The sequence below is a fragment of the Musca domestica genome, unplaced genomic scaffold (assembly GCF_030504385.1).
Source record: "Musca domestica strain aabys unplaced genomic scaffold, Musca_domestica.polishedcontigs.V.1.1 5, whole genome shotgun sequence".
NCBI lineage: Eukaryota > Metazoa > Arthropoda > Insecta > Diptera > Muscidae > Musca > Musca domestica.
The window spans coordinates 6,370,670-6,392,639 of record NW_026712346.1 but is presented as its reverse complement, the minus strand read 5'-3'; the positions used below and the strand labels follow the sequence as shown (position 1 = coordinate 6,392,639).

The 21,970-nt window shown below is 35.9% G+C and overlaps 1 protein-coding gene across 3 annotated transcripts in view; it reads left to right on the top strand.

The window, feature by feature from the left end:
• LOC101901723 (alpha-N-acetylgalactosaminidase) overlaps window positions 1-21,970 on the top strand; it is a 488,470-nt gene that overhangs the window by 308,370 nt on the left and 158,130 nt on the right. For all 3 annotated transcript variants that reach the window (XR_009343395.1, XM_059128175.1, XM_059128176.1), the window contains exon 4: window positions 10,281-10,712. Coding sequence is in view for 2 of the 3 variants with exons in the window: in XM_059128175.1 (XP_058984158.1) it covers window positions 10,281-10,712 (432 nt within the window). In the remaining variant the exon portion in view is untranslated. The remainder of the gene's footprint in view (window positions 1-10,280; window positions 10,713-21,970) is intronic.

Sequence of the window (21,970 nt, the reverse complement as noted above, 5' to 3'; positions counted from 1 at the left end):
GTGGGTAAAATCATCAAAATACCGAATATCGGGGGTACCGTCACATGGGGGCTATACGATATTGTAGACCTATATAGATAATTCTTTTTTAAGGAGGTAAAATGCCCACAAGGGACTCCTTGTGTGGATTTTTAGACAATTCCGATGAAAAGTGTGGGTAAAATCATCAAAATACCGAATATCGGGGGGTACCGTTATATGGGGGATGTACGATATTGTGGACCTATATAGATAATTCTCTGTCGAGGTATAAAGTACCCACAAGGAACTCCGTGTGTGGATTTTCAGACAATTCCATTACGATATTGTGGACCTATATAGATAATTCTCTGTCGAGGTATAAAGTACCCACAAGGAACTCCTTATGTGGATTTTCAGACTAGTCCGTTGAAAAATGTGGGTAAAATCATCAAAATACCGAATATCGGGGGGTACCGTTATATGGGGGATATACGATATCGTGGACCTATATAGACAATTCTTTTTGAGGAGCTTAAATGCCCACAAGGGACTCCTTTTGTGGAATTTCAGACAATTCCATTGAAAAATGTGGGTAAAATCATCAAAATACCGAACATCGGGGGGTACCGTTGTATGGGGGATATACGATATTGTGGACCTATATAGATAATTCTTTTTTAAGGAGGTAAAATGCCCACAAGGGACTCCTTGTGTGGATTTTTAGACAATTCCGATGAAAAATGTGGGTAAAATCATCAAAATACCGAATATCGGGGGGTACCGTTATATGGGGGATGTACGATATTGTGGACCTATATAGATAATTCTCTGTCGAGGTATAAAGTACCCACAAGGAACTACTTGTGTGGATTTTCAGACAATTCCGTTGAAAAATGTGTGTATAATCATCAAAATACCGAATATCAAGGGTACCGTTACATGGGGGCTATACGATATTGTGGACCTATATAGATAATTCTTTTTTAAGGAGGTAAAATGCCCACAAGGGACTCCTTTTGTGGAATTTCAGACAATTCCATTGAAAAATGTGGCAAAAATCATCAAAATACCGAATATCGGGGGGTACCGTTTATGGGGCCTATACGATATTGTGGACCTATATAGATAATTCTCTGCCGAGGTATAAAGTACCCACAAGGAACTCCTTATGTGGATTTTCAGACAATTCCATTGAAAAATGTGGGTAAAATCATCAAAATACCGAATATCGGGGGTACCGTTACATGGGGGCTATACTATATTTTGGACCTATATAGATAATTCTCTGCCGAGGTATAAAGTACCAGAAGGAACTCCTTGTGTGGATTTTCAGACAATTCCGTTGAAAAATGTGGGTAAAATCATCAAAATACCGAATATCGGGGGTACCGTCACATGGGGGCTATACGATATTGTAGACCTATATAGATAATTCTTTTTTAAGGAGGTAAAATGCCCACAAGGGACTCCTTGTGTGGATTTTTAGACAATTCCGATGAAAAGTGTGGGTAAAATCATCAAAATACCGAATATCGGGGGGTACCGTTATATGGGGGATGTACGATATTGTGGACCTATATAGATAATTCTCTGTCGAGGTATAAAGTACCCACAAGGAACTCCGTGTGTGGATTTTCAGACAATTCCATTACGATATTGTGGACCTATATAGATAATTCTCTGTCGAGGTATAAAGTACCCACAAGGAACTCCTTATGTGGATTTTCAGACTAGTCCGTTGAAAAATGTGGGTAAAATCATCAAAATACCGAATATCGGGGGGTACCGTTATATGGGGGATATACGATATCGTGGACCTATATAGACAATTCTTTTTGAGGAGCTTAAATGCCCACAAGGGACTCCTTTTGTGGAATTTCAGACAATTCCATTGAAAAATGTGGGTAAAATCATCAAAATACCGAACATCGGGGGGTACCGTTGTATGGGGGATATACGATATTGTGGACCTATATAGATAATTCTTTTTTAAGGAGGTAAAATGCCCACAAGGGACTCCTTGTGTGGATTTTTAGACAATTCCGATGAAAAATGTGGGTAAAATCATCAAAATACCGAATATCGGGGGGTACCGTTATATGGGGGATGTACGATATTGTGGACCTATATAGATAATTCTCTGTCGAGGTATAAAGTACCCACAAGGAACTACTTGTGTGGATTTTCAGACAATTCCGTTGAAAAATGTGTGTATAATCATCAAAATACCGAATATCAAGGGTACCGTTACATGGGGGCTATACGATATTGTGGACCTATATAGATAATTCTTTTTTAAGGAGGTAAAATGCCCACAAGGTACTCCTTTTGTGGAATTTCAGACAATTCCATTGAAAAATGTGGCAAAAATCATCAAAATACCGAATATCGGGGGGTACCGTTTATGGGGCCTATACGATATTGTGGACCTATATAGATAATTCTCTGCCGAGGTATAAAGTACCCACAAGGAACTCCTTATGTGGATTTTCAGACAATTCCATTGAAAAATGTGGGTAAAATCATCAAAATACCGAATATCGGGGGTACCGTTACATGGGGGCTATACTATATTTTGGACCTATATAGATAATTCTCTGCCGAGGTATAAAGTACCAGAAGGAACTCCTTGTGTGGATTTTCAGACAATTCCGTTGAAAAATGTGGGTAAAATCATCAAAATACCGAATATCGGGGGTACCGTCACATGGGGGCTATACGATATTGTAGACCTATATAGATAATTCTTTTTTAAGGAGGTAAAATGCCCACAAGGGACTCCTTGTGTGGATTTTTAGACAATTCCGATGAAAAGTGTGGGTAAAATCATCAAAATACCGAATATCGGGGGGTACCGTTATATGGGGGATGTACGATATTGTGGACCTATATAGATAATTCTCTGTCGAGGTATAAAGTACCCACAAGGAACTCCGTGTGTGGATTTTCAGACAATTCCATTGAAAAATGTGGCTAACATCATCAAAATACCGAATATCGGGGGGTACCGTTATATTGGGGATATACGATATTGTAGACCTATATAAATAATTCTTTTTGAGGAGGTAAAATGCCCACAGGGAACTCCTTTTGTGGAATTTCAGACAATTCCATTGAAAAATGTGGGTAAAATCATCAAAATACCGAATTTTGGGGGTACCGTTTCATGGGGGCTATACTATATTTTGGACCTATATAGATAATTCTCTGCCGAGGTATAAAGTACCAGAAGGAACTCCTTGTGTGGATTTTCAGACAATTCCGTTGAAAAATGTGGGTAAAATCATCAAAATACCGAATATCGGGGGTACCGTCACATGGGGGCTATACGATATTGTAGACCTATATAGATAATTCTTTTTTAAGGAGGTAAAATGCCCACAAGGGACTCCTTGTGTGGATTTTTAGACAATTCCGATGAAAAATGTGGGTAAAATCATCAAAATACCGAATATCGGGGGGTACCGTTATATGGGGGCTATACGATATCGTGGACCGATATAGCCCATCTTCGAACTTGACCTGCCTGCAAAATTTTAGCTTCCTATCTTAATTCGTTTAGACTGTAGCGTGATTACAACAGACGGACAGATGGACGGACAGGGCTAAATCGTCTTAGAATTTTGCGCTGATCAAGAATATATATACTTTGTTGGGTCTAAAATGATTATTTCGATGAGTTACAAACGGAATGACGAACTTAATATACCCTCCATACCTTTTTTGGTGGAGGGTATAAAAACGTCAAAAAATGCCTCTTAAATCGAATCGTTGTATGTGAGCTATAGGAAGACGTGGTCCTGAATAAGTAAATTTCGCCATAGCCTGTTGTGGCGATTCCGAGCATCAAATACGAAATTTGAAACCATTCTGGTGTATAATGTCGTAAAAATCATCAAAACACCGAATAAAGGGAGGTACAGTTTTATGTGGGCTATACGAACACGAGGTCCTGAAGACACAATTTTCTGTCATAGGTTGTAGAACCCATTACGAACTTCAAAATACAAAATATAGAGAGGTGCCGACCTATTGGGCCATGCGAAAACGACGACCGTTATGGCCCATCTACGAACTTAACCTGCTTACTGGTAAAATACACACGTGTGAAGAATTTTAGCCTTCTATCTCAATTCTCTCGAAAGATAGCGTGATTACAATAGACAGATAGACAGATGGGCCGGCACTAAACCGACTTAGAATCTTACGTTGATCTGGAATATATATACTTTGTAGGGTCTTTTGCGAGTATTTCGAGGAGTAACAAACGGAATGACAAATTTAATATACACTCCATAGAATGGTGGAGGGTATAAAATTTAGTTGGACCAATTAGTGGATTTTAATCGAACAAATTTTTCAAGAAGAGAACAGACTTACTAAAAACCTCTTGTGAAACTTTACACAAGAGCTGATGAGGCTGGAAATTGTGGCCGAAATCATCAAAATACCGAAAATCTGGAGGTACCGTTGTATTTGAGCTATACCTGAACGTGGACCAATATAGCCCATTTCAAAATCAACCCGCCAGCATTTAATATGGATCTTTGTGCCGAATTTCAAATCTATAGATTAAATAATGTGGACTCTATGGTGATTTCAACAGACAGATAGACGGAAATTTCGTGAGGATCGGGCCATAATTGCGACCTGTAGCGTGATTGCAAATTAACATGAGATAGGAAGATCCATATATACTTTACTATGTGAGAAACCAATATTTCGAGGTGTTACAAAATTTTTGGCCCAATCAAACTTATTATACCCCAACACATAGTGTTGTAGGGTATAAATAGGTAAAAAAAATCTTTTTAAGGTAAACGGTTTTATGTTAAATATACATTGCAATGTTTAGGATAAATGTACTAAAAACCAAAATATAATAAAAAAGATACAGTCGTGGGAATTTTAAACATATGCATAGACTAGATTAAAATGTAACCGTGGGGCATGTCTATTGTCTACAATCGTTGATTAAAATGTTTGTTTTGCATTGTTACACTATAATTAGGCAGTTGTTCAACCGGCAACGATGGGCGTGTGATAAGTAGGGCTAGAATGTGGAAACAAGCTAGCAAACTTCATTATAAGCGAGTTTTAGGGTTCCATAGTGGTGAGCGAGTAGTACTTGTATCATATGTTTTTTCGACTAAAGACAAACTACGAGCAGTGAAACGATACCTCGCCAGGAAGCAGTGTGAACGGTAAACTAGTCCAACGATAAACTAGTTGAAACATTTTTTTTTATTTACATGGAGTGTCAAATTTAATGTTGTAACCAAATTCCGCCACACATTCTGTATTTCATTGGAATCTGACATATATCGCATTGGGTGCATCAAATATGTAAATCTACTTCTGTTTCAAAGATGGTATCATTGTAATATATACTTAAATATTTTATATATCTTTCTGAGTAAAATTGTCTTCCAACTAGCTTCTACCGATTTCTTTTCAATGGAAATATTCCTTCAAACTGACAAAATTACAGGACATTCATGAATGTATTTGAAAACATTCATTTTTCTAATTAATTATACCCTCCACCGTGTATTAAATCTGTTATTCCGCTTGTAACGCCTCTAAATATTCGTCGTAAGTCCCTTAAAATATTTATATTCATGACCAGTATATAGTGCTAGAATGATTTAACCATGTCCGTCTGTCTGTTGAAATCACGATGCAGCCCAACATTATTTAACGTAGAACTTTTAAATTTGACATAGCAGTTAGTATTGCGTCTAGAAAGGTTGGTGTTGAAAATGAGATATAGCAGTCCACGTTTTGGTATAGCTCCATAGAACCTTTCGATATTCCGTATTTTAGTGGAATTTTTATGGAATTTTTGCAAAATTTGATACTAAGGTACCTCTGATAGCAAAACATTGGCTGTATAGGTTCATGTTTTACTACATCCTCCATATAACAGTATATGCACATAACAGGATTTGTCGAATAATTGGTACTTCTAGTGGAATACGTATTCCTATAACGCACATATAACGGTACCTTCGGATGTTCAGAATTTTGAGATTAAAGCCACAGTTTATAATGGATTAACCCACTTTCTTGCTTTTTGAAAGCTTTTATTGCATTATCCAGCCGACCTCACTGATATTGTTAGTTTAAAGTGTTTTAGTTTTTATATAAAAATGTTTTCTTTGGCTAATGTTTGAGGTTATTTAAAGTTCGACCTGGCCGAACTTGATGTTTATACCCTACACCACATAGTGGTATGGGTGCTATGCGCATTTAATTTTTGTAAATATATATATATATATATATATATATATATATATATATATATATATATATATATATATATATATATATATATATATATATATATATATATATATATAGACCCCTCTTAAGTATATATGCGCTCATACCCGAAAACCTAATTATATTCGACTCCAATAATACATAGTAAACATGGGGATCAGATTCTCTATTTTGGATTCTTACAACAATTTTCTGTAGTGAGGTACCCGATATTTTGAATTAACAAATTATGTACTTAAGATCGTAAGGTGATATTATATAGAGGTGATTATATTAGAGGTGATAGAGGAATTTTTATCATTGCTTTTTTAGTTCTCATTAGACGGATTATTACCATATGAAATATGAATATAATTCCTCTTTATAATCCACTTTACTGATTGCAGTCCCAATGAATTTGAAGAAGTAAACGAACCAGGAATATTCCCAACTTATTCATGGGATTCAAGTTGGGGTTTTCTGCACATATAGAAGATAAATCCCTCTTAGGCGTTCCAGAAAATGTTTTTGATATCGTTAGATCTGATGAACATTAATAGATCTGATGAACATTAATAGATCTGATGAACATTAAGCAACAAACGGAGAACTGAAATCAGTGGCATTGATTGTTGTAGAAGGTTTTCAGCAAAGAAAAGGAGAGGAATATAAGGAAGTTTGTGCACCCGTTGCTAAATTTTCAACTGCGCCCTTTGTGTTAGCCATTGCAGCTTATAAAATTTGTTGCTATGCAATATAATGAATTTAAAAACTGCATCCTTGATGGCGAGCTGAAAGAGGACATTTTTATACACATTCCTAATGGCGTTTTCGCAAGCAGGGGAATCGCATGTCGTCTTTTAAAATCTACTTATGGGATAAAGCAAGTGCCAAAGTGTTAAAACGAGACCCTTAATATGCATCTCATCGCTTTGGGATTTAACAGATCAGGTCATGACAATTGTTTATTCACCAAACTTATGAAGTGATGATGTAGTCTATATCATACTTTATGTAGACTATCTGCTTATTGCTAACAGTAATATAATATTCATTAAAAAATTTAAAACAAAAGTTAGGCAAATTTAAATAGTAAGATTTTGGGGAGTTGAAATACTTTTTGGGAGTGAAGATTGAAAAGACTTCATCAAAAATAATGCTATAGCAAGAAGCTAGTATTGGACAAAATTTCTATGCAGAATTGTAACCCCTTTAAACGTCAATGTATAAAATTTGAAGCTACATGCTAAAAAAGTTAAAAACCTATGCTATAAGCCTTATAGAGATCGGAGGTATGATGCATAGACGTAGCTTTGCGTAAGGCTAGACATATGCTATCATGTGGGCTACCTGGGACATTTCCAACAAAAATCAGAACATCATTCGCAAGGAGCCAAAAGTGTTTTAAGATATAAGAACTATAAAATCTAAATTGAATTATGAAAAATGATGAGCCTCCCATAATAGGATTTCCAGATGTAGCTAGTGATGAAGTTGATCGAATGTCAGTAAGTGTTTTAAGTAAGTTTTTAGATGTTCCGAATCCTCTTCAAGTAGAAAGTACGACATACTTATCGTGTTTTGTGCATCAAATATTTGAAATCGACCGAAACTGTATACGGAATCGGAATAATTGGAATCGAATTGTGTTTGGTGCATCAAATTAACTAAATCTGTCGAAAGTATATATGGGAGCTATATCCAAATCTGAACCGATTTCAATATAATTTAGCAAACTTATTTTTGTACCAAATTCCTTCACTTGTTCCAAATTTCATTGGAATTAGGCAAACATACTCGTACAATCAAATGTGTGAGATCGGCTGAACCGATTTCAATATAATTTTACAAATTTATTGGACTGATTTCAAACCAATAGATATGTGCATTCCAAAACTAAATCTTCTGGAGGTACCTCCGATACTGACGCTATATCTCTAGTTCCATGTTTAATTTCAAAAAATTTTCAGGCGATGCTGTAGTATATATGGTAATTTTCAGGAAAATAAGTTTAGCAGTTTTTGTGTCCATAAATTACAAACAAACAATCAAACGTACAAACATTTCGCTTTTATAGATATAGACAGGGCAGGTATTTTCATGGCATCAAATGTCGAAACTGATATCAAGCATCATACGGATAAAGGAATTATCAATATAGTACCTATCGGAACATGTGATCAGTTGGCAGACATCTTTACGAAATGCGTGGATAATAAGCGGTTTAAAGAACTTTGTAAACTTATGTTGGCTTATGTGTTGAGGAGAGTGCTCTGTTCCAGAACACGCAAGATTCTATTATTTTCTTCAATTTTTTTTTTCGACATCATAAAGGGAAAATTTGTTATTATAATAAATTAAATAGTCAGGCTTAATCCCATTATTGTTTTTATAAAAACATCGATTGTTTATTAGTTGAGAAATATTTTTATAAAAAAAGCATTGAGTCTGACTATTTTGCAACAACACTACGCTTACCACAACAGAGAGGAGGGGTTTGCAGAATATGCAGTTCGGAATGGCCTTTTTCGAGAAGGATATTGTTTTTATACCCTTCACCATTTTATTGAGGGTATATTAGCGTTTAGAATTTCTGGAAATACTTATATTAGACACTTCAAAGTGTTCATATTCTGGATCAGCTTAAAAGTTTAAATCAATTTAGCGATTTCCCGCTGTCTGCGTGTCTGTTATAATGACGATATAAATTTATCATACGTTTGTAGGCAGTTTAAGGTCGTAAATGGGTCATATCGGTCCACGTTTTCGTATAGGATATAAGCGACATTATTCACCGAAATTGTTTTAAATTTCGTACTTGAAGTTCACAATGGGTACTACAACCTATGGCAGAAAATTGTTTATCCAGGTCCACGTCTTTGCCCACACATAACGGTTCCTCCCTTTATTCGGTATTTTTATGATATTACCGACTTTATTCACCGGAATTGTTTCAAATTTCGTATTAGGAGTCCACAATCGGAATGACAGTCTATTGAGGAAAATTATTTTTGCACGTCCACGTCTTCATACAGATCTTATATAACGGCTTTCATTTAGGCCATATTTTTCGGCTCAGTTCTCTTTTTGAAAATTTTCAAGTTCCTTCCAAATGGTGTGGGGTATTAAAAGTTCGGCCAGGTCGAACTTAGCTGCTTTTTTTATAGCTTTTGATATGAATTGACATATGAATTTTATATAATGTAATGTTTTTTGAATTCTGACCGAAATTTCTCAGATTTTAATTAGTTTTTTTTTAGTTTTGAGTAAAAGTATCTGAAATTTTTATATAAAAGTATCTGTTCCATTTTAAACTACAAACAAGTAAAAACGATTGGATAATGCTGTTACACTTTTCAAAAAAAAAAAAAAAAAAATACCAAAACGGGAACCTCTATTTGAAAGTTGTTTCAAATTTGACTAGGATTAAATATGACTAGGATTATAAAAATACCGAATATCAGTGGGTATCATTATATGTGCCCTATACGAAAACGTGGACCTAAATTTCCAATGTTCTGCCGCCGGAGCTAGAACCTATTATAAACTATGAATACCAATTTTTAGACAAAATCATGGAAAAACGTGGCAAAAATAATAAAAATACCGAATATCGGGAAGTACCGGTATGTGAAGGCTATACGAAAACGTAGACCTATGCACACTATGTTCCGCCACAGGAGCTAGAACCCATCATGACCTACAAATACCAATTTTTAGACATGGGGCTATACAAAAACGTGGACCTATACACAGAATTTTTAGCCACCGGTGCTAGAACCCATTATGATCTACAAATACCAATTTTTTGACGCACATCGTTAAATCGACTTAGGATGTTATGCTGATTATGATTATATACCCAATATGCCCTCCTTTTCTAGGTGGTGGGTATAAAAAATTACTATTGTGATGGACATATCATCTGTTAGATATCCGACTTTTGCCTTCCCTTATTGAATAATGTAGATATATTTCCATTTACAGCACTGCACTCTATATAATTAGAGCAAATTTAAAATTTTATTTTAATTGAAACTTTTTATTACTTTTAGGTTCATTCCAGGGGTCTTAAATTTGGCATATATGAAGATTTTGGAAATTACACATGCGCCGGGTATCCAGGTATAATAGGACACCAAATATCAGACGCCAATCAGTTTGCGGAATGGGGCGTTGATTATGTTAAGCTCGATGGATGTTACGCATTTCCAGAAGATATGGACAAAGGATATAGCGATTTTCAGACAGTATTGAATAATACAGGGAGACCAATGGTTTTTTCATGTAGTTGGCCCGTTTATCAAATATACGCTGGTATTCAGCCCAACTTTAGCAAGGTAATGGAACATTGTAATATGTGGAGAAATTTTGATGATGTTCAAGATTCGTGGGCATCTGTAGAGAGTATAATCGATTATTATGGAGATAACCAGGATCATATTGCACAATTTGCTGGCCCAGGACATTGGAACGATCCGGATATGGTAAGACATACACACGTGTACACATGACGTCTATAAATACCCATCAAACTCATACAAGATGACCGACATTACTGATCAAAATATTCATATTTTTCCACCCTCCTTCAGTCTTCTAATAACCATTCCTAGTCTGTTGCTGTTTAGTGCCGTAAGGTAATTCTATAATCACAAAATGTTCGATGATTAATCATGAGTTGAATCATAATGCAGTGATTTGCTGTAATATCGCCGACTGTTTTTACTCTTTTGACTCATGATGTCACGTCATTTATCACCAGATCTTCATGATATTTATCACCAATTCTTTGTAATGACATTGGTCACAAGTCATGAAAGCTTTTTCAGCGCATTTTTTAACGTTAGTATTTTAAAAATATAAAATACTCTCACGATGAATTAAATATTTTCATTAGACTAATTTTTTTGCAAGCAAATCATAGGAAATGTCCATCTGATTGTTTTTCTTTCCAATAATAATTTTTCCGATAATAGCTGAATAGTTCTACGTCTTCTTTTTTGTAGCTACCCGTCTACATTAACTTGAAGGTGTACGGTTAAGGTGTGTTTTCAATTGACTACCTAATGCTGATGAATTTGCATTTGTTAGGGGTCATTCATTTTACATTTTTGAAATTTTTTTAAAAAAATCGTTGCATAAATGTAAAATTTTTAAAATTGAAGTAAAAAAGTGATTTATAACATGTCTTTCAAGAAGATATCTTTAAACGTTGAAAATAAGAAGGAAATTGGAACAAGTGCCACCATTGTTGAATCATTTTAGCGAAAAACACTTTGAAACTTAAAATATCAGACCATGGCCCTCAAAAATGATTCTAAGAAAATTTTCCAACATTCAATTTGGGAAAGCTAAAATAATAACAGATGGACCTGGAGATCGATTGTGTGATTTTTGGCGAAACAACATAAGTGAATATCGGCAAAGAGACGCTCGTTGTGCTATGACTGCAGCAAATGTTCGAAGTGAAAGACTATTTCGCACCCAATTTATTAGTTGCCGCTTATTAGTTGCCATGCATTGATGAACAATTATAATTGATCATAATAAAGTTTTGGCAGATCCCAAAAATATGCTACGCATGCTGGAACTCTCTTGCTGTCTTGCACTTCCTGGGGTGATCATTGGCTCTTTAATCAATTGTTCCACGCTGAAGACTTTGATGTACTGTCTAAAGCTTTAAATGACTTTTTCATTGGTGACCTGCTGTTGGTATGTTCAATATTGGTATGACCCCAAAGAAATAAGGACCATGAACCTCTTCATATTCCCTCGAAGAATACCTCGCCATTTGAGTAAGAGACATATACAGGGTGAGATAAAAAAGCAACAAAGTCAAATGCCAAACTTTTTACATTTTTTTTTTTAAATTTTATTGATTGAAAGCAAATAATGTCGGAAATAGCCTCAAATTTTAAAATAAGTTGAGATTTGTTCGAATTTGTCAACTTTGGCTCGAATTATGGCCTCCAAACGGCCAATGAAACCGTCACACGCTGCCCGAAAGTAGCTCTGCGGTATTTTGGTCCATTCCCGGCAAAGCGCTTGCTCGAGGTGATCAACACTTTGGAATTTTTTAGTGCCAACCTTCCTTTTAAAATACTCTAGACACAATAGTCCAACGGATTGGTATCTGAAGAGTTTTGGTGGCCATTGTGCGCTGGGTGGCGCGTACTGAGTGCGATGGTACTGAGTCCTGTTGGAATGTCCAAGGTCTGCGACCAAAATGATTGCGTGCCCAAGGCTTTAATACAACGAATGTTTTCTCATCGGAGAAAACCAGATTCGGGAGTTTACCAATTTCGACCAAGCGAAGCAACTCTTTAGCTCTTTTGGGTCTATTTTCTTTATTTTGCGGTTCCTGCACTTTTTGGAATTTTAATGGTTTTACCCCGAGCTCATTTTTAAATATTTGCCGAATGGAATATTGAGATATGTTCAGCTCAAGAGCCATTTTTCGGCCAGTGCGAGCAGGTTTCGATCAAGTCGCTTTTTTTACTTTTCGAACCATTTCTGCTTATGTTGCTGTTTTCTTCCCTCCATTTCCCTGATGTCGGGCTACGCTACCAGTATCACGGTAACGAGCTATGGTACGAGCCACAAAAGATTTATTCATATTTAAATGGTGGAGTGCTCTAACGATAGCCACTTGTGGTTTTCCAGCGAAATATAATGAAATCACATTATCACGCTTGAATTCGTTACACGAATATTTCAATTTTTCTGGAAAATTCTCCCCAAAATGCTTTTGTACGCTTGTAAACAATATAACAAGCTGTCACTTGAATAATTTTGACAGTTGTCGGACGAGTGGCTTAGAAATGACAGCAGTCCGAAGCTGGTTGCATTTTGTCATCTCACTCTGTGTACAACTCTGTTTTAGTTCTATCACATAAATCCGTAGTTTATATGATGCATCAAATTAAAGATGTGTTGCAAAATTAAGGGCAAATCGGAAGCCATTTGAAAATTTATAACTGAATTATTTTCACATAAAGTCGAGCCCGTTTTATGTCCTCATTAACATGGTTTTCGTCCTTTCACAAATCAGATTTCAGTAAAACGTTCCATCGCCCAATTTAATTACATAAACTAAACTATATGGGCGTCAGTAATATTTTTTGTCGTGGGTTACATCCTATTCACTAGAACACGTATAGCATTATTTAAGGATTTTCATTCTACTTTTTTACAATATTATCGGGGGTTCCACAAGGAAGTCATCTTAGACCGATACTTTTTCTCTTGCTTGTGAACGATTTGCCTACTACAATAAACTATTTAAAGTTCCTGATGTATGCAGATGATGTAAAGATATTTCTGAATCACAAGTCCTATAAACAGTCAGATTTATTGCAATGCTATCTCAAAAGCTTATTTTCGTGGTTCAATTTCATGGATTTAAAATCTACTTCTTTATCAACTGTATATGATATTAACGAGAACATTTTATCACCCCGCATTTCCGCTCAAAATCAATCGACTGTCCACATTAAAAAGAAGGCGTATTATGTATTAACAGTTATAAAACTCGGTTTTTTTAACAGGCTGAATCAATATTTTCTGTTTCTGGTATTTCAAATTATATCAAAAACATATATATGGGACCTATAGCAATAATATAAAGATTTATGTTCACAAATACCTGGATAGACCGAATGTCATGTAGCATGTCACAAAATCGTATCGAAATGGTTTGAATTCCGCAATTAAAAATCGTTCGTTTTTGTCTTAGCTTCTTCAGATTTCGTACGATTGGGTAAACTATAAATTCAGTGTAAATATGGCAACATTTTATATTCACTATGGTAACATTAGGGGAATGAAAGAATGAATAAACGATGAATCAAAGCAGAACACATGATTTAAAAATATTGTAGAAGTGTACATATTCTGTTTGAAAGAGTTTTTTGTGCAAAAAAAACACCATCAGTTTTGCATTTTCCTTTTTATTGTGACACCATTTTTATACCCTCCACCTTGGAAAGGAGGGTATATTAACTTTGTCATTCCGTTTGTAACATCCTTAAATATTCGTCTTAGACCACATAAAGTATATATATTCATAATCAGCATAAAATTCTAAGTCGATTTAACAATGTCCGTCTGTCTGTCTGTCCGTCTGTCTGTCTGTCCGTCTGTCTGTCTGTCCGTCTGCCTGTCTGTTGAAATCACGATACAGCCCACATTATTTGACGTAGAGCGCCAAAATTTAGCAGAGCTATTTGAATTATGTCTAGGATGGTTGGTATTGAAAATGAAATATATCGGTCCACGTTCTGGTATATTCCCCATATAACGGTACCTCCCGATATTATTTTGATGATTTATGCCACATTTTTTCACGGATTTGTCTGAAAATTGGTATTTGTAGGTCATAATGGGTCCCTGAGCGTGTGGCAAAACATTGCATGTATAGGTCCACGTTGTGGTATAGCCCGCATATAAAGGTACCTCCCGATATTCGGTAATTTGATGATTTTTGCCACATTTTTTCACGGATTTGTCTGAAAATTTGTATTTGTTGGTCATAATGGGTTCCAGCTTCGGTGGCGAAACATTGCAATGCATGGGTCCATGATTTGATATAGCCCCCATATAACGGTACCTCCCGATATTCGGTATTTTGATGGTTTTTGCCACATTTTTTCACTGATTTGTCTAAAAATTGGTATTTGTGGGTCATAATGGGTCCTAGTTCGTGTGGCGAAACATTGTAATTATAGGTCCATGCGTTGGTATAGTGCCCATATAACGGTACCTCCCGATATTCGGCATTTTAATGGTTTTTGCCACATTTCTTCTAATGTTTCTTTTACCCTAAGGTGGAGGGTATTAAAAGTTTGGCCTGGCCGAGCTTAATGTTTTTTTACTTGTTTTAATGTATACTGTCCAGTCTAACCATGTTTTTTTCCACTCATTGCAATCTTATGGGTGGGTGGTCCCTAGGGTTTTTTTTCGGTAAGTTGTTACGAACTTGTTTCGGCAACCACACAATCACCTTTGACATAGCCCTAGCTAGGTCATGATGGTTCTCCATAAAATCTATGATAATTGTTTTTAGTGCAAATTCCTGTGCCTGTCCTAAAATATTAATTAATTATTAATTGATTTAACGGCATTCCACAATACATATTTCACATATTTTTTAATAATTACATAATTCTTTTCTTGAGTGTTATTTTTATACCCTCCACCATAGTATGGTGTCATTCCGTTTGTAACACCTCGAAATATACATTTTAGACCCAACAAAGTACATATATTCTTGATCACCATAAAATTCTATGTCGATATAGCGATGTCCGTCCGTCTGTGGAAATCACTCTAGCTTCCGAACGAATTGAAGTAGATTGATAAAATATTACTCAAATATATACTCTGCAGGACTTTTGGTATTGAAAATGGGCCATGTAGGTCCACGTTTTGGTATAGCCTCCATATAACGGTACCTCCCGATATTGGGTATTTTGATGAGTTTTGCGACAATATTAATCCGAATTGTTTTGAATTTGATATTTGAAGTGAATACTACAGCCTATCACAGAAAATTATCTGTGCAGGTCCACCTCTTCGTATAGCCCCCATATAACGGTACCTACCGATATTCGGTGTTTTAATGATTTTAGCGACATTATTCACCGGAATTGCTTCAAATTTGGTATTTGAAGTTCGTAATGGATACTACAGCCTCTTACCGAAATTTTTTTGTGCAGGTTCACGTCTTCGTATAGCCCTCATATAACGGTACCTCCCAATATTCGGTATTTTGATGATTTTTGCACCATTATACACAGGAATGGTTTCAAATTTGGTAAAGTTCGTAATGGATACTACAGCCAAAGACAGCAAATTGTCTGTGCAGGTCCACGTCTTCGTATAGACCCCATATAAAGGTACCTCCCTATTCGGTATTTTGATGATTTTAGTTACATTATGCACCGATTTTTTTTTTCAAGTTTTCCATGTTGTCGTGTAGACCTTAATGTAACAGCTACATTCGGTATTTATTAGATATTAACAGAATTTTTAACGGATTTTATTGTTTTTGAGAATTGCCAAATTTGTTCCAAATGGTGGAGGGTATTTAAAGTTCGGCTCGGCCGACTTACAGCTTTTTTACTTGTTTGTTTTGTTTTTTTTTTTTTCTTTGCTTCAATATTTTATTAGTAATATCACATTGTTTGGTTTTTACAGACGAATAATTTTTTTGAAGAAAAAAGTTGTTTTCAAGAAAAAAGTCTGTGCAACACTTTTTTAACAATTGGCTTCGTAAAATGAGAAACAATTAAAAATTTGAAAATACTGTTGCATCGGGGGTTGTATATTAATATTTTTTAAGAGATTAAGTCAAAATGCCGAAAAATTGAAGGAAACCTTTTTTGAGGACCCGTGTTGAATATTTTTTGATAAAACAAGTAAACAAAACAATAAGTTCGGCTGGACCGAACCGACTGGTGGATGCCATACCAAAACGGGGAAGTCTACAGATAGTTTTATGCTTCGAGGATTGTACTCTAACAAATCCTATTAAATACTAAATTTAAAAAAAATATATGGTGTCGCTTGACTAACTAGCGTATACAGCGTTACTTCTAATAATCGCAGAAGTTTGTTCCTCGACAGTTATTGAAAGTGAAAAAACTAAATAAAAACCGCAGAAGTTACTTCCTGAACAGTTATTAAAAATGAAAAAAAGTAGAAAAAAACATTAAGTCCAGCTGGACCGATCTTTTAATACCCTCCACTATTGGCTAAATATATAAAATTAAAAATAATTTTATATAAAAGTATCCGAGTTCAAACGTGTTCCACATAAAACTACAAATACCAGTAAGACCGTTTGGATAATGCTGTTAAGCTTTTAATAAAACTATAAATTGGGTGAGGCCGTTATATGGAGACCTTACCAAAACGAGAAAGTCTATAGACAATTTTATACTTCGAGGATTGTCTTAAATACCAAATTTCGTGGGTAAATAGGCCCGCGTGACTAACTTGCATTTACAGCATAACTTCTAATAATCGCAGAAGATACTTCATTTTTTTTTATTGTTATTGATACTTTTGCCAATGTGCGCTTGCATAGAACTTATACTAATTAGCTGGAATGATCTCTCACATTTTTCGTTTTTAATTTTGTGATGTCTTGATGACAAACTTACAACTGCGCCACAGTGTTTTATATTCCTCAGATATAACAAAGTTTTATTTTTGATAATTTCGTAAATTATGTAAACTATCGATGTTTTATCCGATCGAATTCACGAAATAATGTCGGCATACGCGCCACCTTCGTTTACCTTCCTTGGTGCCACTAATTTGTGACACCTTAATAATAGAAAGTAGACAACAGAAGTTTCGTTATTGTAAACTATCACATTTATTAGGATTAGAAGCGTCGCAGAAGTGGCATCTTAAAGGGGGAGTGAGTGACTCTCTTCCAAATGATTACAGGGTGTCTATCCATACCAACAAAGCACCTTCAACAAATACCTTCGAACAAGAGGTACGTAAAATCGAAAAAGTAAAAAAATAATACTTTGTGTTGAACAAACGAAATAGGTTAGAACTCTGAAATTGGGAGTGCAGATTAAGAATAGTTTTGTAATGGTACTGTTTCTGGCTGCGGCTAGAAGAGCAGGAGGATTGCGTTAAACAGACAATAAAACACCTTTATGTTGTTGTTGCGTTTATTTCTATGAAAAAACAACCGATTAATTACAAAAAATACAAATATAAATGGCAAACATTTACCGCAGTTTTGCGCCTTCTTCTTCAACGAATATCAAAATTAAAATGAGCTATTTGCGCTCAGCAACGATTAACACAAATATTCAACCCCTTAACTTTCCTGGTGAGAGTGGTTAGGTATTCTGCAATCCACCACTTCCAAAATCTATCTCGAAGACACCTCAGAACTCTCCATTGTTTTTTCAGGGAAAAAAGCTTCCGTCTGGTTCATTAACTGGCGTGGTAGGTGCAACATTTCCCGAGCCAATTAAAAAAATGGCTTGGAGTAAGTGGTTATTCCTCATCAGAACTTTTTGGGAAGTGAGTTGGTGGGCGGGAATTCACTATATTCTCAGCTTCGATCAAAAGAGACTGTAGTACATGTTCTCGAGGTGAGATTTCTTTCAGTGTATACCGCAAAACTTTTTTCACACACTGAACCATTCATTCCTAAGCGTCACTATCCGAAGGATTAGCGGGATAATTAAAAATCCATTTAATTCCTCTCTTGGATAACTCACTCTGGATTCAATTAGCATCAAAAGCTTCGGTGGCCCCAATAAAATTTCGCCGGTTATCGGAACGAATTCTGGTTGAAACACCTCTACGATCAATGAAATCCCTTATGGCAATGATACACGAATCCGTTGAGAAGTTATGAGCAATGCTATCCACCTTTTCTAAGATTTTACTTCCAATTGTTACAGTAATTGGTCTAAAATAATCCAGTCCTGTGTATTTGAACGGCGGAATATTAGGCTCAAAGCGGTCTAATTGCAGCTGCCCCATGATGGGCAATCGTGGCAAACATTTTTTAGATCGGCATAAAAACACTCGGCAACTACTTTCTTCAAAAAACGTACTTGTGGTATCCAAAACTTTTTTCGAAATTCACACACCGTAGCCTCGGGATTTTGGTTCATCTTCTGGCTATGGTGATGCATAACTAAAAGTTTCGTAAACTGATGATTTTTAGGCAATATTATTGCCCTTTCATGTTGTAGCTGGCTGCATCTATTCTTCCACATACTCAAGGTAGATCTAACAGGTAACCGCATCGGCGAATTGCTACAATAAAGCAAATTTTGTGGTACCCTCAAATGTCAAAATTCGCATCTAAGGCGAAAAACATAGATTCGCCATCGTTGCGGCAAATTTGCTTCAACCAATCAGAAACGAAGCGTTTGTTTACATTTTATTTTGTGTGCCTCTCGTCGTAAACGAACGTCGCAATAAAAGTTTTTATTGTAAAACAAATAAGAGTAAAATAAGTATTAATTTTTTTTATACCAAGAAACTTATAATGACTATATTTTACTGGTTTAAACCGAAAGTTTTCCGGAACTGCAAATGGCAAGGGTCGAATTCTTGCACAACTTCCCGTGATGTGCTTTGGGAATCTTTGATGTTAAGGCTAACTTAATTCTTAAAGCTGCATTCCATTCTAACCTCCTTCCTTCATTTTCTTTTAATTTTTTTACTGGTTTCACACTAAACTTGCTCTTAAATTATTTGAAATATTATAAAAAGGTACTTTTAGGGAAGACAACATAAACAAATTTGTTGTTGCATTCATTTAGGGCGAATCTTTATTACAACAATTTGTTTTGACCTTTAATGGTGCCGTCAGCTGGGTTGATGCGATTACCTAGTAGATCTACCTTGCACATACTTTTAAAAGACCATCATCAACATAAGGAGATAAACTAATCAAACTACTGTTAGTTTTTTTCACTGCAATTTAACTCGGCAGAAAATCTATCTCTCTGTACTAAGCGGCATAATATATTTTCGCCGTAATTTAAATCGTCAAAAATATTTCGGCATCTCTTCACAAAACTAATAATCCAACAAGCCGACCTTATTATTCTCGTAAATGACGAAAACCGGTTAGAATCAATAAAATCATTATCAACAATCAATAATGATATTTTAGGATGATTTTCCTCAATATCATTAGCACAGGTGGTGTCAATTACTCTAGTAGGCCGGTGATGTCCATTCATTCTCAAGAAAGTGGGACATGGAAAAGTCGATATGGTTGAATGCCCTGGTGCCTTCATCGGCTACATTTTCACTTGTTGAAACCCATCTAAAACTCTCAATTTTTGGTGATGACAATATTTTAGAAATTCGATGGGTGACGTACTGTTTATATTGCTGTGGCTGCTGGCTATCTATCGTAACACTGTTGTGGAATCACTCCACAAAACAATCTTTTCTGGGTCAAAATATGAGAAGACACATTTGTCTGCAATTATCTAGTTCCCAAAACTGCAGCTTGTAGCTCCAGACGCGGAATCGTAACTTTTGTCAGAGGTGCACATTTAATTTTAGAAGTGATGAAGCTGGTATCAGTGAACTCATTCGAACTGTACCTCAAAAATGTCACTGCAGCAAAGGCGTCCTCACTCCCAATATAATCCTAAGACCATCTCTGCTCCGTTATTTATTGGCATTGCTTTCAAACTACCATCTGGGAGATATCCTTCGAGTTTGATATGAAGTTCCTCAATTCAAACCCGCCGTTTTTGTGAATTTCTTATACTTGTTTAGAAATATTGAAAGCTTCATCTACAGCTTCTATCTACAAAATCATCAAAGCAATGGTTTTCGCAAATGACTTCAATCGCTCTTGGATTATAATGGAAATGTTCTTCGGCATTTGCTTTCATGACAAAAATGGCAGAGCATGGTGAACAGGCTGCCCCGAAGATCAAGACCTGCATCTCGTAAACACCTGGTGGCTTTTTCTGATTTCCATTCCTCCATAGGAATCGTTGGGAAACTCTATCACTCTGTTGAATTTTAACTTGGTGAAACATTTCCCATATATCGGCACCAACTGCTATTTTGACTCGACGGAAATTATAAGGTATAGTCAACAAAGGATTTATATTTTGAGGTGATTTTAGCGGAAGAGAACTCAGCGAAATATTGTTTACCTTGGCTGCATCAAAAACGAGTCTTAACTTTTCAGGTTTGTGGAGGTTGACTACCACGAAGTGCGGAAATATCATTTTCTCTCACTAGAAATTCTACTTCGGAATGACTTTCCTTACCTATTTATCTATGATCTCCCTGTAGGTTGCAGAGAAATTGGAATCTCGTTTCATCTTCCTTTTAATTCCCTCCAGATGACTAAGTGTAATCGGGTAACTATCTGGGAGCCGAATCTCATCTTGCTTCCACAACAGCCCTCCAATTCTTTGAGTGGTTTCTTGAAAAATTCTCTTGGCTCTAACATCATCATCGCTTTCGACTAAAGGAACTTATCTAACACCCATGCCTTCCACATTAAAATAATCAAGTACCATTTGATGTAACTCGTCATTTTTTTCCACGGAAATACATAGAGATGATTTCTGGATAGAAGATAAAGAGTGACATGAAAAGAACACATCCCAATTCAAATGGTCCAAATTCATTATTGGTTTTCAATTCGATGGCAACCCTAGATGCGCGTAGCCCAATCCAATCAACAGCTTTGGCACTACAATGGCCCGGTAAAATTTCATCTTGACTCAAAGACTGCATCGGAAGGTCGCAAGCCCTTTTTACCAGATCCACTCACTTTTATGTTGAAGGATGTCACAGGCTCTCTGGAAGGTCAATTTCCGAACCATTGAACATTAATGGTGCCTCTTTCCTCTGATCCTTATTTTTTCGGCAATGTCGCTGTGGCAACCCTGGCCCATTCCAATTTCTTACTTATGGGAAGCTTCGACACCAACTACTCAAGAAGTATGGGGTTTGCAATGTGATTTTGTGCATTCACGGATTGCAGGAAAACAGCTAAATTTTTAACTTTTATTGAGAATGGCACTAACTTCACTAAGTTAGTTTGAAAATGGCACTAACTTCACTGGTTTGGCATAACTGAGTATATATGAGCTGTTCCGGTTTACCAAATCTAAAACAGAGTTGCTTAATTATGTCGTCGACGTTGTCAGGATGAATAAGCAGTGATTTGATCTTTGCATCTCTGATGGACTGGCAGGACTTGCAG